Source organism: Chelonoidis abingdonii, chromosome 4 (genome assembly GCF_003597395.2).
Source record: "Chelonoidis abingdonii isolate Lonesome George chromosome 4, CheloAbing_2.0, whole genome shotgun sequence".
Classification (NCBI taxonomy): Eukaryota; Metazoa; Chordata; order Testudines; family Testudinidae; genus Chelonoidis; species Chelonoidis abingdonii.
The window spans coordinates 31,848,603-31,870,300 of NC_133772.1; the positions used below are offsets into that span (position 1 = coordinate 31,848,603).

The 21,698-nt window shown below is 55.2% G+C and overlaps 2 protein-coding genes across 10 annotated transcripts; one reads left to right on the forward strand and one right to left on the reverse strand.

The window, feature by feature from the left end:
• Positions 1 to 2,172: 2,172 nt before the first annotated feature.
• CYB561A3 (cytochrome b561 family member A3) lies at positions 2,173 to 14,680 on the reverse strand. Of its 8 annotated transcripts, XM_075065015.1 has the most exons (7): positions 14,367 to 14,385; positions 13,903 to 13,962; positions 6,829 to 7,035; positions 6,530 to 6,738; positions 6,264 to 6,418; positions 5,432 to 5,588; positions 2,173 to 4,863 (listed from the first exon to the last, which is right to left on the reverse strand). In XM_075065015.1, the coding sequence occupies exons 3-7, from the start codon at positions 7,010 to 7,012 to the stop codon at positions 4,849 to 4,851; spliced, it is 720 nt and encodes a 239-aa protein (XP_074921116.1). In that variant the 5' UTR covers positions 7,013 to 7,035; positions 13,903 to 13,962; positions 14,367 to 14,385; the 3' UTR covers positions 2,173 to 4,848. The 8 variants fall into 8 exon arrangements, with proteins under 8 accessions (XP_074921116.1, XP_032632292.1, XP_032632298.1 ...); XM_032776401.2 differs by lacking the exons at positions 13,903 to 13,962; positions 14,367 to 14,385 and adding an exon at positions 14,455 to 14,680; XM_032776407.2 differs by lacking the exon at positions 13,903 to 13,962 and having other exon boundaries at positions 14,367 to 14,482.
• Positions 14,606 to 21,462, forward strand: TMEM138 (transmembrane protein 138). Of its 2 annotated transcripts, XM_032776410.2 has the most exons (5): positions 14,606 to 14,704; positions 15,988 to 16,252; positions 16,956 to 17,127; positions 20,342 to 20,417; positions 20,730 to 21,462. In XM_032776410.2, the coding sequence occupies exons 2-5, from the start codon at positions 16,125 to 16,127 to the stop codon at positions 20,840 to 20,842; spliced, it is 489 nt and encodes a 162-aa protein (XP_032632301.1). In that variant the 5' UTR covers positions 14,606 to 14,704; positions 15,988 to 16,124; the 3' UTR covers positions 20,843 to 21,462. The 2 variants fall into 2 exon arrangements, with proteins under 2 accessions (XP_032632301.1, XP_074921117.1); XM_075065016.1 differs by lacking the exons at positions 14,606 to 14,704; positions 20,342 to 20,417; positions 20,730 to 21,462 and adding an exon at positions 20,119 to 20,225 and having other exon boundaries at positions 16,039 to 16,252.
• The last annotated feature ends 236 nt before the right edge of the window (positions 21,463 to 21,698 follow it).

Genomic DNA, 21,698 nt, shown 5'->3' on the forward strand with positions numbered 1-21,698 from the left:
AGCAGCTGTAATGGCTATTTCACTGTAAGCGCAACACCAGCTCCTGCCGCCTGACAGTGAATGGGCTCGATCTCTTCCTGCTGTCCCAGCTGGGGTCTCCCCATGCAGCTGTCAGGCTGGGTCTTACTGAGGAGGGATCTTTCTTCCTTTGTGTTCTTCAGCTCCTCCTAGCAGGGGTGTCTTTTCTATGTGCCTGCAGGCTGCTCCTGGGCTGGGAACACCCCCCCTTGATTCTCCCTTCCTGTGGGGGGAGAGCCTGGCTCCCCTGGTGTGTTTGCTCAGCACTCCCTGTGCCGTGAGGGAGTGCCCCTAGACTGTCAGGGCTATGAATCCTCAGAGCAGCAACTCAGCAGGTCTGGAGAGGGGAAGGGATATGGAGGGAGGTAAGGTATGGAGGGGTCTCTGCATACACTGGGGCTGGGTAGAGAGGAGGGGGCAGGGGCGGTGAGTGGGAAGCACTGGGATAAAAGAGCAGAATGAGGTCATGGCTCAGCTTTATAGTGAGATCCAGGGGGCTGTGGGGGCCAATTCCTTACACTAGTGGCGTTCAGCCCCTGCAGAGGAGTACAGAGGGCCAGTCTGCCCTGGTAGGGGCAGGTGACTTGGGGGGTCATTGCTCCCCACGACAGCACCCTGCCAGCCCTTCAGGGCTACCATGGAGACATTTTATGCTATGTAGCTCTTTTGCTGGGGTTTTATTTATTCCTCAGCTCTAACCTGTTAACTAAGTGTTTCAGACTTTGCACCTCCTCAAAGACAGTCATTACCTGCCCTCTCTGAGGGCTTATGGTTACTTTAACTCCATGCCATTGCTCTCTCCAGCCCTGCCTTGATGAAGGGATCATGCTGGTCCTCACAGCTTATTCCTGCCCTGTGGGGCCTAGCAGGCCCTTTTTCCTCTGGGTAGAGCCTTTCCCCAGGCTCTCTTCAAGCTCTCCCTGGGCTCCCCTTTGCCTCCGTAGGTATAGTTCTGAGCAGGTGGCACCTGTTTAGTCTTCAGGGACATTGGACCTGCTTCATTTAAGGGGCCAGCCCCCCGAGATAAAGGGCCTGGAGCAGGTGTCTTCTGTATCTCACTGTCACTTGAATCAGGGGCGGGGGGGAAGAAGTGCTGAGGCCAGGCAGAGGTCTCCTTCCACAGATCCTGAGCTGGTTATTCCAGCCCAGTGTACCACCCTGAAAGCTGCCACCAGAGAAACCCACTCAGCCAATGTGCCCTGGGAGAGCAGGAGCTGGCACCAGTCCAGCTGCACAGGCCATATAGCACTGCTGGAGGATTGCCCCAGGCCAAGGGTCATCCCCACCCCACCCAGCTGGCAAGACTTGCAGGCTGCTATGGGATCATGAAACAGGGCGAGGCACTGCCAGCATGTGGTGTGCATTGTCATGAATCCAACCAGGCAAGGTCTGCTTCCTGGAGCATGGACCAGCAAGGGCCCAGCACCTGGAGGGACCAGCTGGATGATGCCATAGACTGGGGGAAGGGCCAGAGCTGAGCAGAGTCCAGGACCAGGCTGAAGGGACCTAGGAGTGGCAGGGAGATTCCTTTTCCTGGATCGGCATAGAAGGGAGACTGTGGCACTAGCTTTTACCTGGCAGAAGCAGCTCTTCCACCTGCTGGCACAATTCATAGCTCCAGCTAAGCCATGACATGGCAGCATTGCTGGGGGTGAGAGGGGCTGAGACATGAGCCCAGGTAACTAGCACAGGGGAAAGTGAGCAACCAATGTGCTAGAATTAGAGCAACGAGGAAATCCAGCTCTGGGCAGGGCTGCGATATGCCCCCGCACCCTCTTCCTCTCTCCTGGAGCAGGGTTTGCAGATGAGCATAGGGTACGTGAGGCAGAGGGCTAATTCATCAAGGCAACATATCAGTGCACCTTGCCAGCACCAGCCAGTTCATGGAGTTGAACGGCTAAAAGGAGTATCTTCACCCCAGCAGCCTGCACCACTAGGCTCTTAGTCCTGCCTTGCTCTGAGGAGCTGGATCGATAAGGGTGGCCTTGCTCCCAGACTGCTAGAGCTGAAAGGCCAACCTCCCTATTGCCTATGCTCAGCTCCAGCTCCTTACTCCCAGCACTAAGCCTATTGAAAAACAGCTGGTTTTTACGAGGATCAATTTTCACCCCTCCCCTGATTTCCTCCCCCAAGAAGACACCCCCTTGATTCCAATTCCAAAAGATACTATTTATTAAACAGAGGCCCCAGCATTTCAGAATAGCCTATATAAGTGTTCGGTTTCCCAGAAAGACATCAGAAGTACCCCAGATATTGAAATGGCTAATGCTAGAGATAGGAGACAAAGCCCTGGGGAAGCCACACACTTCAGCCAAGCTTATGAGAGAGAGAGACACACAGCAGACTGGAAATACACTTCCTAGCTTGGAGCTTTAAGTCATGAACTCTTAGCAAGGACCCAGCAGCCACCTCCTCTCCCTGGAGTTAGGTAGATGTCCAGGCTCCACCCCATGACCTGTCTGCAACAGTCACTCTAATTCATTTCCATAAACCCCAGAACTCAATGGGATGGTGGTGGATTGCACTCTTCCTCTCCTTGGTATAGGGGCAGTTACTCCAATTGCTCCCATTGTCTGCTTTGCATCCAACAAAGTGGGTATTCACCCATGAAAGCTCATGCTCCAAAAGTCTTTTAGTCTATAAGGGTGCCACAGGACTCTTGGCTGCTTTTACAGTCCAGACTAACACGGCTATCCCTCTGATACCTGATTTTTCAAGGTTGTCTACAGAGCTGGTTGGACATTTTCCACAAGCAGTTTTCCATCAGAAATTGCTGATTGACACAGTCAGTGCATTTTGGGAATGCCTGGAGTTAGCTGAATGTTTGACAGGGTTGATTTTCCCCAAACGTTTCACTGTTCTAGGTAACAAGTCAAACTGAAATCCTCACTGTGCTTTGTGTCACACACAGTCCTGCCACCGATTTAGCATCCCAGCTCAGGACAAAGCCAGAGGTTTGGAAGTCAGAGAATCTCCCAGGGGACAAAAAACTCAAAATTCCAACCAGCTGTAGCTGCATTCCACCTCTCTAGTAACATGTACTGAGCCTCTGTGTGGATGCTATCAAACCCCCTGGGGCTGGGCAGCTTCTCACATACTATACAACAAATACATTTAATTGCCTCTCTCTGGAAACACTTCTAATGAAGCCTCCAATGTCTTCCTATGATGTCAGCTTGAGCCACGAGGGCTCACTCCCCACCTACCGCAATAGTACACAACCCCAAGAAGCAGAACTCACAGCCATAGAGGATAGGAAGAGCCACCCGTCCTACTCCCCTGCAATCAGTGATGGGGAAATATTCCCCCGAGTCAACTATACTTCCTGTCTGCCCTTCTCTGGGGCACTGAACCCTTCCTACCACATCCCCATCTGTTACACCATGTGGGGATGGGAGGAATTAATACCTGGCGAACAATTTAGCCCTAATCCTGTACATGAATCCTTAAACCAGAGTGAAGTATCTGCTTTGTGGGGACCCCACACTACCCCTGGCAGATCCAGTGCCCAGAATGGACAGGATCTTGTCTCAAACTTCTGAGCAGCTCGTGGCAGATGCCACCAAAGGACATATAAGCTATGAGTCCATTTTGCTTAGTGGTGGCTGGGTCAGGCAACAGCAGTGAGTCTGTTGTACAGCCCCCAAATTACATCATGCCCATGGTAGCACATAAGCACTGGAAGGAGAGAGAGCTCACGGTGCCTGCCCCCGCTGAGCCGGGACCTGGGAGAGGCCAGCCATGAAGACTGAATTGGCCAGGCACTAAGCCTCCAGGCCCAAGCACTTGGAAATTCTTGCTGGGGTGGCTTTCAGCAGTCAGTGCTGCCGAGGCCAGAGCCAGACACCCCACATGAGGTAGGAAAGGCAGACCGCGCCTGGTGTAGGACTGCAGGGTGGATCTGTGATACAGCCCCAGAGACGGCAATACAGCCTAGATCCAAACAGAGAGCGGCAGGGGAGTGGATTCTGGGCCTGAGCTGTTCGAATAGTCAGAGAAGCTCAGTACAGAGAGTTTATCTGTGGAACCTGGGTAGAGGAGTGAACAGCATGGCCCTGGACAGCTCCTCCCACCTTAGCATCCCCAGGGCAGTCGGGGGCACTGCAGCAGGACTCCCTGGTCCACCTGCACATCTCAGCGATGCATGGACAACGGCTTCCTGCTCTGCAGCCCTCTCCTGGCAGGAGGAAATGTAACTGCTTCCTCCCCTCAAAGAGCTGGGACAAGGGAGAGGGAGTATGACCAGGGCTGGAAGCAAACCCCATGGAGAACAAATGCTCTGAGCCCTAGCAGAGTCTCCCTGGGTTGCAGGGGACAGTGCCAGAGAGCAGAAGTGGGTGGCAGATCTAGGCAGGCAGTGGGAAAGGGAAACTGGCTGGAGCTTGGCACGTTGATGCCCCGGGCACATGCACACTGCTACAGCTGAGTGTCCAGCACAGGCTCTGGCCCTCGCCTCCAGCAGAGCCAACACCAGGGCAAGCGCCACAAAGCAGGCTTTTATTTTAGTTCGGGCCACTTGATCTAGGCCGTAGCATCAGCCAGGGCCCTTAAGGCACAGCAGCACAATGGCAAGAGGGGCCAAGGCCGCCTGGTGAATCCCAGGAAGAAGCAGCATGTGCAGGAACCCACAGCAGAAGGCAGGGGAGTGGCAAGAGCCAGGGATCCGAAAGAGCAGCCAGGTGGTGAGGGAGCACGGAGAGCACCTCCAACCCTCGGCTCCGTGCTGGCCAGGCTCCGGAGATGGCTCACCGCCAACAGCAGGAGCACCGAGCTGCCCTTCTCACCAGAGAGTCTGGGCAGCAGCTCCTCCGGGCAGCTGCTTCACTTGTCCTAATGGAGCAGGGGCTGTGGAGAGAGAAATCATGAGCAAGGCACCCCCCTCGCCCAGCACTGAGTCAGCTTCCAGCACCACAGCCACCCACATCTTGCTGCTCCCCCAGGGTGGCTCCAGAACCGCCTTGGCCTTTGGTGCCACCATCCTGTACTGGACATTCCTGTCTGATCACTGCCCCCATCTGCTCCACTGGCTGAGCCACCAGTTTCCTGGCTCCTCACATTAGCAGGTGTCTTCCCAGGCAGATCAGCTGCGCGTTGACTCGTTATTTCTTACCCATGTTTCCAATCTCAACTCCCACCCTTCTCCTACCAGCCCTTCCCCCACACCGAACCCCTCAGCCCCACATCACCTCCATATTGGTGCACATAAAGTTAATTCTGCACGTGGATGTAAAATATTAGAGGGAACATTGCACCCACTCTTCCCCTTCCCATCCGCCCTAAGCCTGGCCTCACTGCAACACTCCACATGCCCAACTCCTCCCCGATCCCCAACCCCACAGCATCCCCTCTTGCCCATGCTGCTACTCCTCCACAGTGCCTATGGCCTGAGCCACCAGGAACGCTGACTCGGTACCTGTCGGGCCTCCAGTGACTCTGACTCTGGGCGCTTCCAGGCTGGCATGGCAAGAGCCCACAGCACCAGCAACCCAAAGACCAAGATCAGCATCCCCAGAGAATTGGCGAACCAGGCCTCAGGGGGGAGTTTGGTATAGGGAACTGTCTTGTTCGTCCTGAGAGAGAAGAGATGGAGCCACTGCCTTCATTCAGAGACAGCACCAGTGCAAGCACCCTTGCCCCTTACAATCCCAGCTTCCTCTGGAGGGGGCAACCCTGCCAGCACCCCCACAGATGAGGGAAGAGGGGCCTCTTCCATTTCCTGGAGCATCCACTGGGCCCTGTGAGATCCGACCATGCCTCAACCCATCTCCAGGGCAGGAGGTTCTAGCCCTTTCCTGGGCAACCTTGCCCAGTCATCTTCACCACCTACTCCTTCCCATAATAGCAGCTTCCCAGTCTCTTGAACAGCCACCTAGAGCTGAGGACGCTTCCCAAGTCTCCCCTTAGTCATCCTCTCTGCACCGAGCCTGCCCAGCCCTTAGATCTTCCCTTCTGGGGCTGTCACCATTCAGCCGCTTGCTGGCATCTATCACTCACACAGCGCATACGTGTGGTGGAGGGAGGTGACCCTACTCATGCTTGGGGTGACTAACATAAGCCAAGATGGGAAGACAGGGTTGGGTCACTGTGCTGTTCTGTGCACTACCCTGAAGCTCTGGTATAGGCCACTGTCAGAGACAAGACACTGGGCAAGATGGATCCTGATTTGGCCCAGCTCTTAGGAGTGGTGGGGGAAGCCCTAGGCCGAATGGAGACCCACACACCCCCACACCAGCTCTGGCACTCACAGGCTGAAGAAGAGCTTCTCGTTGATGCCAGAGATGGATGCAGCCATGGCCAACGCAAGGATGGTGGAGCCGAAGAAGACGTGAACAGGCTTGTAGATGATCCGCAGCCAGGCAGGGGACCAGGGTAACAGGAATGTAGCGAACCCCATGAGCCACTAGAGAAGAGTTTGGGACACAGAGTGGATCACGCCATGGCACAGGCAGTCAACAGCAAGAGGCGGAGCCAGGGCAGAGCTGGGCATCAGAGGGGGAGGCTGGGCACCCACCTGGCAAGAGAAGAGCAGCACAGCTGCCAGCCCCAACCAGCTGTGCAGCGAGTACATGTTGGGGATCTTCTGGGCATTGTGGAACCCGAAGACGGCGACAAGCCCCAGCACAACCAGGACAAAAGCTGCCAGGGTCAGCGCCGCGTGCAGCAGCTTCCACGGGAGCTTAGGGCCCACCCAGGAGCTGGGCACCCGGTACACCAACACCGCTGCAGGGGAGAGAGGCCAGCACACTCAGAGAAACCCTTGTATCCACGTCCCAGCTCCCGACACGCCACCCAGGGACAGCACCCACTTACCCGCCCCATACAGCACCAGCATGCCCGTCACCATGAAGAGTGGGTGCCAGTTAAACATCTTGGCGGAGCCATCCCAGGCAAAGCCTCCACGCCAGTGCTGGGACCAGAACCCTGTGAACACCACACACAGGAACCCCAGGGTGCCCAGCACCGCCAAGAAGGGCAAGAACTGGAAGGTGGGCATCACTCCAGCAGCAGGGACTGCACCTGAGGGGGAAATACCACACCAGCTGATTGTACTGCCCAGCCTGTGCCCTCCTGCACTCTGAGCAAATCGCTGCCCCCCACGCCAGACCCTGCACAGCCCATCAGGCTCTGCTGCCTCTCACCCACCCACCCTCCCTCCCTGACCTGCCACCCCTCACCTGCCCTCCCTTTCTCTCCTCCGCTAGGCTCCATCCACCCCTCACCCGCTCGCCCATCCTCCCCCACCAGGCTCTGGCCACCCTCACCCGCCCATTCGGCCTCCCTCCTCTCCAGTCACCCCAAACCTGCCCACCCTCCCTGCCGGACTCCGTCCACCCCTCACCTGCCTGCCCAGCCTCCCTCCTCTCCAGCCACCCCTCACCCACCTGGCCTCCCCTCCCTCTGCCGGGCTCCAGCCGCCCCTCACCCGCCTGGCTCCAGCTGCCCCTCACTCGCCTGGCCTCCCCTCCCTCTGCTGGGCTCCAGCTGCCCTTCACTTGCCTGGCCTCCCCTCCCTCTGCCGGGCTCCAGGTGCCCCTCTTCCCTCCCTCCCCTCCACCAGGCTCCATCCACGCCTCACCCACCCACCCTCCAACAGGCTCTGGACACCCCTCACTTCCTCCTCACCGGCCCACCCTTCCCACCTGGCTCCGGACGCCGCTCACCTTCCACCCAGCTCCAGACACCCCTCACTCTGCCTCTCCACTGGGCTCCGCCACCCACCTTCTGTCTTTCCTTCTCCAGCAGCCCCTTGCTCACCCGCCAGCCCTCCCTCCAACCTCCACCTGGCTCCAGCCGCTCCTCATCCACCCGCCTGCCACCCTCTCTCACCTCCACCAGCCTCTGCCAACTGCTGTCAGCCAGTGCCCTCCTATCTCAGAAGGCCGGTTATAGAACCAGGAGCAGGCGGAGCCTCAGAGTTAATCAGACTGGATGAATAGCTGCTTTAAGTGCAGCCTTAAGTAACAAGCTGCAGGTGGGCGGGGAGGAGCAGCCAACTGCCCTGAGCCCAACCAGAACGGATCCTGCTGGGTGGGAGTCAGCTGGGAAAGTCCCCAGAGACAGAGATGATCTTAGATAATTAAACTCCTGCAGCCAGAGCTCAGAGGGCAAGAGAGGCCTCTACCCACCCTGCAGACTTCATTCCCCTTCCCCGGGAGGACAGCAGGGATCCCAGGTTCCCAAGTAGAGAAGAGCCCCTTTCTCCCCCACCCTCCCCAAGGAGTCCCTGCCCTGCAGCACTCACACACTGAAGATCCGTGCTGAGCCAATCAAACCCAAGAGCTGGGCTTTGGGGATGCTGTGCCCACGCGCCAGCCACCAGCATGACATGGACCCAGCCCCCGCAGCACCGAAGGCTCTCCCACCAGCTGCCACGAGTATCCACAATGGGCTGGTCAGATCACCATCTGGGTCCCAGCTAGCACCAGAAGCACAAGCAGTGCCCAGCAGCCTTCCCAGCTGAAAAATGCAACCTGATCAGCCACAGAGAGGGAGCTACCTCCAGCCCAGGGGTTTCAGATCCTCCAAAACACCACCCACTCCCCCAGCACCTAGAGAGAAAGGAAGGGCCCTCGTCACAGTCACTGAGCCTCCTGCCTGCCACCCTGGCAGCTGCACCTATGCTTGGCACTTCCTGTGGGGAGGCAGCGGGTCATGAGACCCTCCCAGCTTCTGCTTTCAGATCAGCACTGCACAACTGCTGGAAGGGGGAGGAGCACAGAGCTAAAGGCACCTGAGACCAACAGTAGAAAGCTCGGGCGAGGGACAGCATACATGGGAGTGGGGCTGATCCCCCTGCCTCGCTCACCCAATGCTCAATCCTGCCCCACAGCACCCCCTGCTATTCCCATCCCTCCCCAGCTCTGCACCCCATTTCTGACAGTACCCCACTATGCTGTTCCTGTATACCCCTCCCCCACTGGAGAGTGAGTCTTTAAAACCAGAAGGGATGATTAGATCATCTAGTCCAGTGGTACTCTCCAGTGGTTCTTTTGGACTGGTGACCCCTTTCACACAGCAAGCCTCTGAGTGCGACCCCCCGCCTTATAAATTAAAAGCATTTTCAAATATATTTAACACCATTATAAATGCAGGAGGCAAAGCAGGGTTTTGCGTGGAGGCTGACAGCTCGCAACCCCCCATGTAAATAATCTTACGACCCCCAGTTTGAGAACCCTTGATCTAGTCTGACCTCCTGTGGAACACTGGGTGACAGTTCTTGGGGGACCCAGGACTGAGTCACCTCCAGCCGCCAGCAAGAGGGAGCCTTGCTTGTGCTTAACTGGGTGATAACTCCCTGACAGCGCCAGCCTGTTAGCCACCAAAACCATCTCCGCTGGGCTAGGCCAGTCCTCACTTTGCCTTGCAAACAATCAGTGCATCCCAGTTCCCAGGTCCCTTCAAAGCTTCCCCTGTAAGATCCAGCCTCTTCTCCACTGAACACCTACAGTAATACCAGCTCTGCTGTCCCCACGGACCAGCACGCACACCAGCTCTGGATCAGCTCCTGATCTAATACCAAAACACTGAGATATATTTATAGTGGAAATAAGGATAAACTACTCAAGATTCAAGAGATTGTGACTAAGGATGATGGAAACAAAAGGGTTACATATAAAATAAAATCATAACATGATTCCTAGAGACTCAACTGAGCAGGCTAACTTTCCATCTAAAGATGTTTTATCTCACCCAAACATCCTTCGCAGCATTTCAGGCAAGGCTGTGACCCCGTTTTTGTGAAAGTAACCACACTGCCCAATTACTTCCTAGGTGCAGGAAAAAGGGGTGTCTTCCTTGCCTTCCCCAGAGTTCACTATTTGTACCCGAGTCAGCATAACCTCTGGGGCTTATTGTCCTGTTTTGCTATCCTATTGTTGTCATATCCCCGTTGACTCTGTGACTGTGGTTCTCCACTGTCAGCTTACACTGCTTGATTTAGATGTCAGAAGACAGGTGACTAGCCATGCCTGTGTCCAACAGAAAACCCAGACCTGAAGAAGAGCTCAGTGTAGCTCGAAAGCTTGTCTCTCTCACCAGCAGAAATTAATCTAACAAACAGGTGAAAATAAGCCAGGATGGCGTACTGGTAAAAAATGGCCGCTGGTACTGGCCAGTAGCAGCTGATGTTAAAGTGCTGCCACGGCAACACTTTAAGCAGGGCCCTTTGCCACGGCAGCACTTTAACATCGTTGCCCCTTTTGCCCCACCTGCGCTGCCACTGGGAGAGGAGTGGGGGCAAAAGGAGCAGCTGCCGTGGAACCAGCGATTTAAAAGGGCCCAGGGCTCCAACCGCTGCTGCTGCTATCACAGCAGCAGTGATCAGAGCCCTGGCCCTTTAAATTGCTGCTGGAGCGCTAGGTGGCATGGGCCAGGCAGCACGGATGAGCTGGCAGGGGGACACTGAACCCTAGCCCCACCCCTTCTGCTCCTGTACTGGTAAGTGTTGAGTGTTACTTTCACTCCTGCTAATAAAAGATATTACCTTGCCCACCTATACACACCAGGATTAGGATATTCTTGTAACCCTGTGTCAAGTGGTGCTGAAGGGTTCTTAAGGTCACACGTAGGCCATTATATTTCACCCTGGTACCCCTGTGTGGAACTAAGTAACTTGTAACACTGCCCTACAGCACTCCCAGTCTGGCCTTGTGCTGAGCTGATGCCATCAGGAGAGACATCTCTCTGCGATGGGACAGACTCTCCACACAGGGTTGTGACTAAGTGCACACTAGCAAGTTCTCAGGAACTGGAGGGTGGCATCTCATTTGCTTAGAGAGCTGCATCCTCCACCAAAAATACACCCAGCCACCTCAAGGGAGGAAAAGAGCTGCTCGTGGGTGAGATTACCAGCAGTGAACACTTCAGCCTCCAAATGATCTCTGGGAATCAGTGGCTGCAAAATCCAATAGGCCCTGGGCCTCACTTTGTGTAGCTCAGTCTAGTGTCATTCCTCTCACGTCTGCAGATGCAGTGACCTTCAGTCCCATCCACTGTGCTTTACGCAGATGAGCACACATGGACTAACCGTGAGGTGATACAGGGTTTAATGTCTGCAGCCACAAGAATCCTGCCTGCTGGATGGTCAGCAGTTAAAATGCCTGGAGGTCAGGAAAGGAGTCTAGGAGTTGAAAGTTCTTTAGGACAAGTTTTACGCCCTCTTACTTGCATCCAGTGCTCAGCACACTAGGACACCGGATTCTGATTGGAGCTTCTGCAATAATGGTCACATACATGCTGAATAAGAGCACCATTTCCTAGTCAGGATCTCAATGTGTTTGTGCATTGAGAGGTTAGATGAGACTGCTAAGCAACTGGACAAAACAGCAAGTACCTCTTGGCAGGGACTAATCGGTTTTAGTCGGCGTCATGCACAGCTGTAGCATTCGTGATCATTTGCACCAACGGCTCTGCCTCGACTCACTCTGTTGCCTGTCAGCCCCATCTTCCCCACCAGAAAAACGGGGATCGTGATGCTTGCCTGTTGCCCAGGGAGGGCTGGGATGCATAAAGCACTTTGAGAGAGCTGGAGGGAAGGTGCTATACAAATATATTGTCTATTACACCCAGACAGCAAGGCAGTGCTGGGAACAGCATCCAGGAGCTGGTGGTTCCCAGGCCCCTGTAAACCCACAAAGCCTGAGGAAGGATCAGCAGGACTCCTGCTGCCCCCCACCCAAATGGAGCAATTCCAACCCAAACTCTTCATGAGAGGATGCTCCAGAGATGCTGGGAGGATTTCAAAGGGACAGAAAGCCCAGTCCCATGTCCAGTCTCACACAATAGCACCAACTCCAAGCATTCAAAAGTTAGAGGTCCAGTCCTGAAAAATCATGACACTGGCTTAAAAAATGATAAGGCCTTTAAAAACATATATATTTGGGGAGAACACGCTGGTGGGAGAAATCTGAAGTGCGAGAGAAACAAAAAAGAATGAATGACTCAAAAGAGCTTGAGAGAGCAGGTCATGATAATGAGAGCATCAAAAAACGGACACAAACAGGCCAAAGAAGGCTACAAAGGCAGTTGCTAAGGCAAGAATGGAGGCTAAAGAGGAATTAAACAGAAAGCTGCAGGAAGATGATCGCAGGAAATCGGTTTTTGGGTTGGGAAAAAAAAGAGGAACACTAAAGCACACGAAATGAAGAAATCTTCATATGTGAAGGATAGGTACTGTGTGGTGACTAACCCCAAACAGGTGGTAGGAGCTATGGAAAAAATATTTCTAAAGGTTGTTAAATTAGAAGAGAGTTGCAAATGCGAGCACTGCTGATAATTTTGGGGAAGCCTCCAAAAGTATAGAAGAGACAGAAGCAGCACTGAATAGGATGAAGAATGGTAAGGCATTTGGAGAAGATGAGATAACTGTTGGTATGATCAAGGTAGTTGGAGACACTGGAGTAAACTTACTCAGAGTTTGCTGGGATCAAGCTAGGATACCAGATGATTGGAGAATAGGGTTGATTGTGCCTCTCTGGAAGGGTAAAGGTGATGCAAATGTTTGATCTGAACAGCTATCACAGCATCACCTTGTTAAGTCAGCCTCAAAGTCCCGGAGAGAATTTTGAAGGCAAGGATGGTGTGCAAGGTGGAGGAGAATATAGGAGAGGAGCAACATGGCTCTAGGAAGGGAAGGAGCCAATAGACACAATATTTGCAATGAGATAGAAGTTTACAAGAATAATAAGTGGAGGGCATAACTGCTATGTAGCGTTTATTGATCTTGAGAAAGCATATGACTTGGTTCCATGGGAGCTGGTGTTTGCAGTATTGAGATAGATGGGCAGAGGTGTTCAAGAAGTGGAGATGATAGACAAGCTGTATCAAGGGTCAACAGCTAAGGTGAAAACAATACACACTATTTCAGAATGTGGAGGTAACAATCAGATTAAGACAAGGTGGTACGCTGAGTCCACTTCTCTTCATCCTAGTTATGGAGTTAATTAGTATGAGAACCAAGTCTGTGGAGACACAGAGAAAGCTGACGTATGCTGGTGACTTGCCCCTTTTGGTTGACAGCAAACAGGAATTAGTAAATATCCTAAGAGTGTGGGCCTCTGTGTTTTAAAGTAAACATAAAGATAACTGGAGTTGTGCAAGCAGGCAAGGCTGAAGAAGAGCTGTTGATAAAAGTTTCAGGAGAGACGCTGAATCAGAAGAATTTGTGTACTTGGGAAATACACTTAGTACCACTAGAGAGAGACATGGGGAGAGGAAGGGGAGGCAAAGAACCCAATGTGCATGGGCAGCAGTGAAAAAAGTGGCAGGATTACCGTGGGGGTGGCAATTAACTAACAAGCTGAAAGGAAAAGTGTATGCTGCCTGCATTTGTCCCTGCCTGCTCTACAGTTTGGAAACAGTGGGTCTTACAGAGATGGAAGAGAAAACAAAAGATATAGGAAGCAGAAAATACTCTACTGAGGAGACTGGCAGGCAAGCAGAGAGTAGACAGAGCACACAGGGAAGAAGATAGGGGAAACTGAACTTGGGACTCTTAATGATAGATAGGCAGGAGAGCACCAGAGCCTGTTTGAAATGGGCTGGGCGTGTGATAAGAATGGGAGAGCAACCAGCGAAGAAAGCACAGGAGGAAGAGAGCAGCAAGAAAGGGCACGGAATACCAATGGTACAATGGAGTCAGTCAAGAGAAGTTTGAAAAAAGGGCTGGAACTTCGAGTCCTAGACCTACAAACCCAAGTCATGGACCCAAAGGAGTGGCAAAGAATCATGGGCACCTCTGGGTCTGTGTAAATGGAAAAGAGGTCAGGAAATGAAGTGAATGAATGCGAGGCTCACTGTATTTGCCTCGTGTTGTATGAGTATCCGGGCGCACGCGTGGTCATGATTTCCAGATTTTCTCTGCAACCATGACGGCTAAAAACTTACTTAACTCAGAAGGGCTGATTCTTGTGCATTCTCCAGCAGCTGAGGCCTCATGAGCGAACACTAAGAATCACGAGACTCCCAGTAAAGCGGTGAGCTGGCACCATTTAACAGGGCAGGATTGGGGGCAAAGCATTGGCGATGCGGGGGTGCTATCCCCCAGCCTGTAACTGGCCCCTTGTGAGCGACCCAGGAGCCGCACAGTCCCCTGGGGGCAGCCCTGGGGCCAACACAGCGTGAAAACTGCGCCCCAGTGAGACGGGGCTCCCTGCAGGCAGCCCAGCCCCACGTGCCTCCATGGGTCAAAGCCAGGCCCGGCTGGGGAACTGGGGCCCTGTGCCAAGGGAGTGCTGCTGGGGCCATGACACTGGGCTGGGGAGGGGTCACCTGCTCTCCCCCCCATTGCCCCTTGGACCGGTCCTCTGACCCCTCCCCCGTCCCCGTCCCCGTCCCCGTCCAGCTCGCACCTCTCGTCGCGGCGCGGTGCACCCTGGGAGCAGTAGTTCCAAGGGTCCACAAATCCCCCGCGGCTCACCAGCCGCGCAGCTGACTCACCTCCCCCCTTACAGCCACGCCCGGCACTTCCGGCTCGCGCCCTCTCCTGCAGCACTATGGGAAATGGAGTCTTCGCCGTCCAGCGGCCTGCGCAGGTCACAGAGACGGGGAGAAGAGAACTCAGCGCCACTCTATGATCCAAGGCATCCGGCGGTGCCCCCGCCTCTATCTGAGCGCTTCGGGTTCCGCCGGCCGGGCCGGTCGCCAATGGTTGTGCGGTCTCCATGGGGATGGAAGATGGCGGCCCGAGGTGCGTGCGGGGCTCGGCTCGGGGAAGGCAGCTGCGCCCGGGGGAACCGTAGGAGGCGCGATCGGGCCGCTGCGCCCCTGGTTATGCAACCAAGGCCCGGGGGGGTCCCTGGTGGGGGGCGGGGATCGGGGGGTTCCCTGGGCGGAACCAGTGGAGGGGGACCGAGGTGTGGAGGCATCAGTAAAGCTCCTGGGTCCCAAGTCCCCGGAGGCGCGCAATTAAGAGGGGTGTCAGTTACGATGTCCCAGAATCGCCTTCCGCCCCTGTAAGTGGTGGCAGGGGTTCGCCCTGGCCTTCCTGCGCCCCCCTATTGCGATCCCCTAGTACTGTTGCCCCTCCCCCTGGGGGTGACCCAATTTGTTACCCCCACCCCTAGGCGGTGTACGGTCCACACACACACACATGTTGTAGCAATCAGAGATGGGGGGAGCGGCTGGCTCTGAATTGTATTTTCTCTTTTTCCTATGGACAGACCCATATCCCCTCCCCACGGGTGGGTAAAACCTCATCCCTGGTGTGGCAACCTGCCCCAACTCCTATTCCTTGTCTCCTCCTTCCTGCCCGGAGTGATCCCGAGTCTCCAGGAAGGATCCCTCTGCTCCAGTCTCAGGCTGTGCGCAAGTTGCCCCAGACAAGATCACCCCATCGCTCTAAGCTCAACCCCTTGTCCCTTCACACCACTACCGTTGTGGCTGTGCCCCTGCTGGCTCCCAACCCCAAATGTATTTATGATCCTCTTCCCTTATGGGCATCTGTAACCCCCCCAAGATTCTGTCTCCTCTATTCTTCCTCCAGGATGATGTCCCCCCCCCCATGCATTCTCTGCCAGTCTGTGACCTGCCATAACCCTGAAGTAACCTGGGTCAGACAGAACGAGAGCTCTTGAGCTCTCTGACTATGACCCACAGGGTAGAGAGCACCCTAGGTTAGGGCATGGCTCTGCATGGAGCCCTTGAGATCCTCTCCCTGGTATGCGTGCAGCCCCTAGTTAGGAGAGCGCCTGTGTTCTGGGTGAAGGGATTCCAAGATTATTGCTATGACCCTTCAGGGTGTCCGCTTGTAAGCATCTGTGCTCTCTAGCCTGGAGCTTGGCTGCTGGGTAGCTGAAACTGAGAAGGTCCCACGGATTTAGGTCCAGGTACTGTCTGGGGCATGTGAAGAAGCTTGGGGAGAACCCCTGGCCAAGCTGGGCTCTTGGTTGAGCTGCAGCTTCACCTCTAGGTCAGGTAGGCATTTGCCACAGGCCCTGCTGGAGATAAACCCTTTCTGACCTTCTCTTCCAGACTCCAGAGCTCAGCTGTAGGGCGCAGGGAGAGGCTGTGGTGCAGGAGGGGAGCCTAAGCCCCTCTGGCCCTGAGGATGAACTGGCTCCGTTCTCTGGAATGCACACGCTGAGGGACCACAGCCCTGGGAAAGGAAGATGCTCCGGACTAGTAACTACAGCCTGGTGCTCTCCCTGCAGTTCCTGCTGCTCGTCTATGATCTCTTTGTCAACTCCTTCTCAGAGCTGCTCCGTATGGCCCCCGTCATCCAGCTTGTGCTCTTCATGTGAGGCGGCAGGGGCTAGTGGCTGGAATTGGGAGAGCTGGGTTCACTTCTCAGTTGTGGGAGGGACTGTAGGCTAGTCGTTAGAGCAGAGGGCTGGGAGTCAGGAGCCCTGGATTCTCTTCCAGCTCACTGCTACTGTACCAGGAAAATGGGGAGGAGGGGCACAAGGGGGAAGAGAGGAGATACTGAGGCAATGAAGTGGAGGGGGAGGACTTGGGGAAGGTTTTGTCCTCTTTCCCCGCAGTGTGCAGCAGTACCTGGCTGCCTTCCTCTGAAGCATCAGTTACTAGCTGCTGGGGAAGAGGGGGTGTAGCTGCAGGGAGAGTCTGGTCTGTGGACAGTGGCTCCATTCCCAGAGCCAGCCTGTGTTCTTGGCACTAAGCCAAATGTCTGTTACATAAAGATCTGGGGAGGAACATCTGTGTCTGCCCAGATCAATTATCAAAGCAGCGAATTACTGCACTAGGAGGGGCTGCCTGGGCCGGAGGAACCACGCAGAGCTGGCTGCCTCTCCTCCCAGGGGCCTGGTGCATGGTGTTGTTCCAGCACAGGCTTTGTGTTTTGCTGTGTAGGCCAGGGCAGCTGGGACACGCCCTAGGACAGAGGACAATGCTTGTGTTGGCCACTGTGTCCAGCACACGGCCCCAGCGAGGGCTGTGGTCTCTGGAAGTGTTGTGTGCTCATGGCATCTGTCTCCCTGCAGCATCCAGGATATCGCCGTCCTCTTCAACATCATCATCATCTTCCTCATGTTTTTCAACACCTTCGTCTTCCAGGCTGGCCTGGTCAACCTCCTCTTCCACAAGTTTAAAGGGACCATTGTCCTGTCGGCTGCTTACCTGGTTCTGAGCATCGCCTTCCACATCTGGGTCATGGTAAGGCAGGACTGGGCTCTGAGGGTCTCAGGGGGCGTAGGAACAGCTGTACACATCTGTCTAGATGGGTAGCTTACCCTCTTCTGGAGCAGCTGGGAGCCTGGTGCATCTGATATGATACTCACTTCCGGCAATTCCAGAATCACCCACTGGCTTGATGGCCAGCCCCAGCTGGACATGGGCTCATCTGCTCTGCTAGCCCCCGCCCCGGCATGAAAGTTTAGAGACTGCCAAAATTCCACATCGTGCACCAGGCCAGTCCTGCCACACTCTGTAAGCGGTATGTTGTCTTGGCCTCCTGCTGGAGAGCAGCTTATCCTGAGGGAGGAGGGCTGGCTCCTGAGCCTGGAATGGTCAGAGCTTCACTCAGGGCCCCTCTCCCCTTGCAGCTCCAGAGAGGGAGATTGCTGCTCTGTGGAACGTTTCTGTCTCCCAAGGAGGCAGCAGTGCATCTCTGGAGAGTGTGGGGCACTCTAAGGAGAGGAGTGAGATACAAGGAGCTGCTGCTAAGCATCCTTACACCTGGGCCCTCGCTGATTGGGGGATTCACCCCATGCTTCAAGCGGGGGGATTGGGCCTGGTGTAGAAGTGGGGGAGGGGTACAAGACCCACTTCCTCTCCTCTCCCTTGGAGGGAGCTTAGCTTGGCTTTGTGCAGCCCTTCCCCAGAACCTTCCTCCCAGCTTGTGATGGGGAGCATTGTTCCTCCCCAACTCAGATCCTTTCTTTGGGGGCACATGTGCCTCCCCAGCATCCCCCTCTCTTTTTGGAGTTTGTCCGTGAGGCTGGGCAGAAACCTGCCCCATCTGCCAGATTTGGGGAGAGCTGCTTCTTCCACTAGGCAGCATAGTCAGCTATGGCTCTTCAGGGACCTGATCTGACGTGGGTCTGTGAGCAGCCCTCCCAGCCACTTCAAGCAGAGTCCCCACTGCTGAAAGCAGGAGCAGGGCCTCACACAGCAGCCTGTTGCATGGCCATCGGCAGGTGCTGGTATCCTGGGCCTTGTGCTCTGTTGATGCCATGGTCGGAAACATGGCCGGGGGATGCAACTCCACAGTGAGAGTTTATTTGGACAGGGGATAGTTTGGGATTCAAAGTACATTTGAATCCAACTCCTCCCTTGGCGGCTGGGGCCAGAGGATGGCAGAGGCATCGGTTCTGCCCTGAGAAGCTGTCCCGGGAGTGATCAGAATGCTCACAGTGTGTTCACTCCTAAAGGGGTGGTGGAGTGGCTGCACCTATCCATCTAGTCGGGTAGCCCACCCTCCCGCAGCACAGCTCGGGCCATTGGCCAGTCTGTTAATATCCTATCACTTCCTCCCAAAGGGATTTTGCTCCATCTAAAAACCCAAATCACTGCTCAGCAGAAGTCAGGCCTCAGAGAACACCCTCCTGGCAGGGGACTGCTGGAGCTAGGGTGGAGACTGACCTGTGTCCTCAACTGTGGTACCAATGAGAGGGCAGTACAGCAAGAGCCTTTCCCTTTGAAATCCCCCTTCTTCCCTTTTCAGCTCCCCCCCTGAGCAGCAGCCCCTGGTCTCCCGAGTTCTGATCAGGATCCAACAGATGAACAAGTGCATCCTGGGTTGGATCCTGTGTGGGAGCCCTAGGGAGTTGGGTTTACACAGATGCCTGGCCTCGTCGGTACTTGCCCTGGAAAGCTCCCAAGCCTGCTTTAGAGTCTTGCTGGAGTGGCTTCCCCACCAGCAAGGCTGATCCTTGGGTGAGCAGTGCCAGTGTCTGTCCAGGACATTACATGGGATAAATCCCCGCCAGGAGCCAGCCGTCAGGGGTGCAGCTGGTCGCAGCAGCCGCAAGCTGCGAATGTCCATCCCAGTTTGAGTTGGAGCAGCTTGTGCCCTGCCCTCCTGGGAGGAGAAGGGTAGGGAGGGTTGCTCTCCTCCTATCCTCAAGACACCCACCATCCCCTCCTCACCACTTCCGTTAAATCTTTCCTGCCCTGTCTCTTAGGCACTGCGCCCTCCCCCCTTTAATCTCACCTGCTGCTCAGAGTCTTGTCTCTGCTACCTGCTGCGACATTGCCAGTCTCTTAAAGGGCTAGCTCCACAAATATCATTTCTCTGCTGGGGCTGCTGCTTGGCTCTGAGATGCCAGGGTGAGCACTGGGGTGACCGGCTGGCTGAGACTAGTACCTGGCCCAAAGCCACGGGATAATAAACCAGCCTCTTGTGTTGGATTCAACCGTTTGGTGCTGCAGAACATCAGTAATAAGAACCACTGATGCTCGTAACCCACTGGAACAGAGCATCATGGTGAGGCACTGCCAGCCAGATACCAGATACCTTTGCTGCCATGAATGCTGTGGTCTCGCTCTGCCCTGCTTCAGTACCCCCCAGCCAGGGATTTCAGAACACCTGCCGTCCAGCCCCCCCCATGAAACAGGGAGCCACCAGCATCATCTCCCCTCCCTCCCTCCCCCCCGCCACTGCACAGAGGGTGACACTGAGGCACAGAGAGGGACCAAGGGTCAAATCCTCAAAGGTATATACTTCTAAGGAGCTGGGCCTAGGTGACTAGCCCAAAGCCACCGAGTTAGTGAGCAGCTGAGCTGGGAACCCCACCCAGGTGTCCTGACTCCCAGCCCTGTGCTCAGACCACCAGACCCCATCCCTCTGAGGTGCCAATACAAGTAACTGGGAGGGCGTCTGCCTGGCAGCTTCCCCTGGCTGGCGCTGCCCATGGGCCATAGCTGGGCAGCGGGATTTAAGAGGATTTTCTAGGATCTCTGTTGGGAAGCTCAACTGGGTCTTGGTGTTCTGTATAAATCCGATGATCTGATTAACCTTTGTGTGCTCCCTGAGCTGCTCTCTGCCACTCACACCCCCCCTCATAGGGAGGAGGAGGGAGACCTCTAGATGGCTGGGCCCCAGGGCCGGGCTCAGAGAGGGGGATGGTTCTTGTTGGGAAAAGGTTGCTTTGGAAAGTAGATCAGTACGGTGATGATGCAGTTCTCCCCCTGCAAGGGGCTCAGCCACTAGGGGGAGTCCTCTAACCCTGGGGAGATAAGGAGCTGCTTCCTACTGGGGATCTGGAGTAAGTGACATGGGGAGGTGACTGAATAGAGCAGCCCGGAGAAGAGAGGAGCAAGGATGTGAGTAAAGGGACCCAGCGTGCTGAGCTCTGTGGTGGGCTGAGCAGGTGCTCGCGTGGCCGTTTCCTGCCTCTGATTTCCCTTGTGCCTCTGTCTCCTTCAGAACCTGCGCTGGAAAAACTCTACCCGCTTCGTGTGGACGGACGGGCTCCAGGCCCTCTTTGTGTTCCAGAGGCTGGGTAAGGGCCAACCTCCATCATGGACCCCAACACACACACACAGACCACAGCCCCAGAGCAGGCAGTGGGCTGGCCCCATCTGCCTTCCCTGCAATCTCCCTAGGCTGGGCTTGGGTTTGTTAGGGAATGGCAGCTCTACGTTCCCATGAGCTATACCAACCCTTTCCCATGGGTGCTGGATCTCAGTGAGGCTCTGCCCGTCCTGGAGGTCCTCAGGGCACAGTGGGGTGATCCAGCAGGTGGAAGATGGGGTGGGGGAGAGGACATTCCCCAGCCGGCTGTATTGTCTCACCTTCCTCTTGCTGTCCCCAGCGGCTGTGCTGTACTGCTACTTCTACAAGAGGACGGCCTTGCACCTGGGGGACCCCCGCTTCTACCAGGACTCCCTATGGCTGCGCAAGAAGTTTGCTCAGGTCCGCAGCTGATGGCTTCCTCCAGGACCCAGAGCCGTGGCTGGTCCGTGGCTGCTCCCAGCTGGCTGGCATGGAGCCCCCCCGTTCCACCTGTGCTTTCTATTGTCTGTCTGAGAAGCCAGTGTCTCTCAAACTTGGTCTCTCACTCCGTCCCATGAACCAAACAGGCTGGAGAGGTCCCATCAAGAGACGTGTCATCCTCGCACTGCTGCTTTGCAAGTTGCCTGCTCAGGCTCTCCATCATCCCTGGTACCTCATTCCATTCCCCTCTTGCAGATCAGTGAGCCGTTCCTGCCCCTTTCTCTCTGGACCCAGCTTCAGCTTCCCTGAGGAGTGATCCAAAGTGCCAAGCAGGTTTGGCTCAGCAGTCCTGTAACTGCAGCATGGCTCCTCTTCATGCAGAAAAATCCTTCCACCAGCCCTACGCACAGCTCACTCGCAGCCTGACCAGTGGGGTCCTGTTCGTATTGGCTGCATTCAGCCTCCGCTTTGCATATCTGGTGGGATGAGGTGCCAGTACTCAGCCTGTCCTAGCCACGCAGCGTTAGGCCTGTCCTGGTGGTAGACCCTCCTTTTGTATCTGCGTATTTTTGTAAATTATGAGACAATAAATTGGCTTCATTTTCCAGAAACCTCCTTGTGTGTGCATGGTTTGGATGCAACCTCCTTACCCCAGGCCCTGTTCTATCCTAGGGGTATGTATCCCACTCCCTCCCAAAAACACTATTCTGTTCTAGCCCACTTTGCACCTAATTCCTCTACTGGGGGCAGGAGTCCGATGGCCAGGACACACACTCACTCTTTTCTTTCTTTTTTTCTTTCTTTCTTTTTTTTTCCTTCGGTGCTCCAGTGGTGCAATTGGTTAGCA

Bases quoted from the DNA above. Each gene is read 5' to 3' on its own strand.
- CYB561A3 (XM_032776401.2), bottom strand. From the start codon at position 14,680: ATGGAGACCGCACAACCATTGGCGACCGGCCCGGCCGGCGGAACCCGA. The intron at 6,419-6,529 runs GTGGGTGCCCAG...ACTCTTCTCTAG, and splicing joins TGCTGCTCTTCTCTTGCCAG to TGGCTCATGGGGTTCGCTAC. The intron at 5,589-6,263 runs GTGAGTGCCAGA...CTTCTCTCTCAG, and splicing joins GAGAAGCTCTTCTTCAGCCT to GACGAACAAGACAGTTCCCT.
- TMEM138 (XM_032776410.2), top strand. From the start codon at position 16,125: ATGCTCCGGACTAGTAACTACAGCCTGGTGCTCTCCCTGCAGTTCCTG. The intron at 17,128-20,341 runs GTAAGGCAGGAC...TGTCTCCTTCAG, and splicing joins CCTTCCACATCTGGGTCATG to AACCTGCGCTGGAAAAACTC. The intron at 20,418-20,729 runs GTAAGGGCCAAC...TGCTGTCCCCAG, and splicing joins CTTTGTGTTCCAGAGGCTGG to CGGCTGTGCTGTACTGCTAC.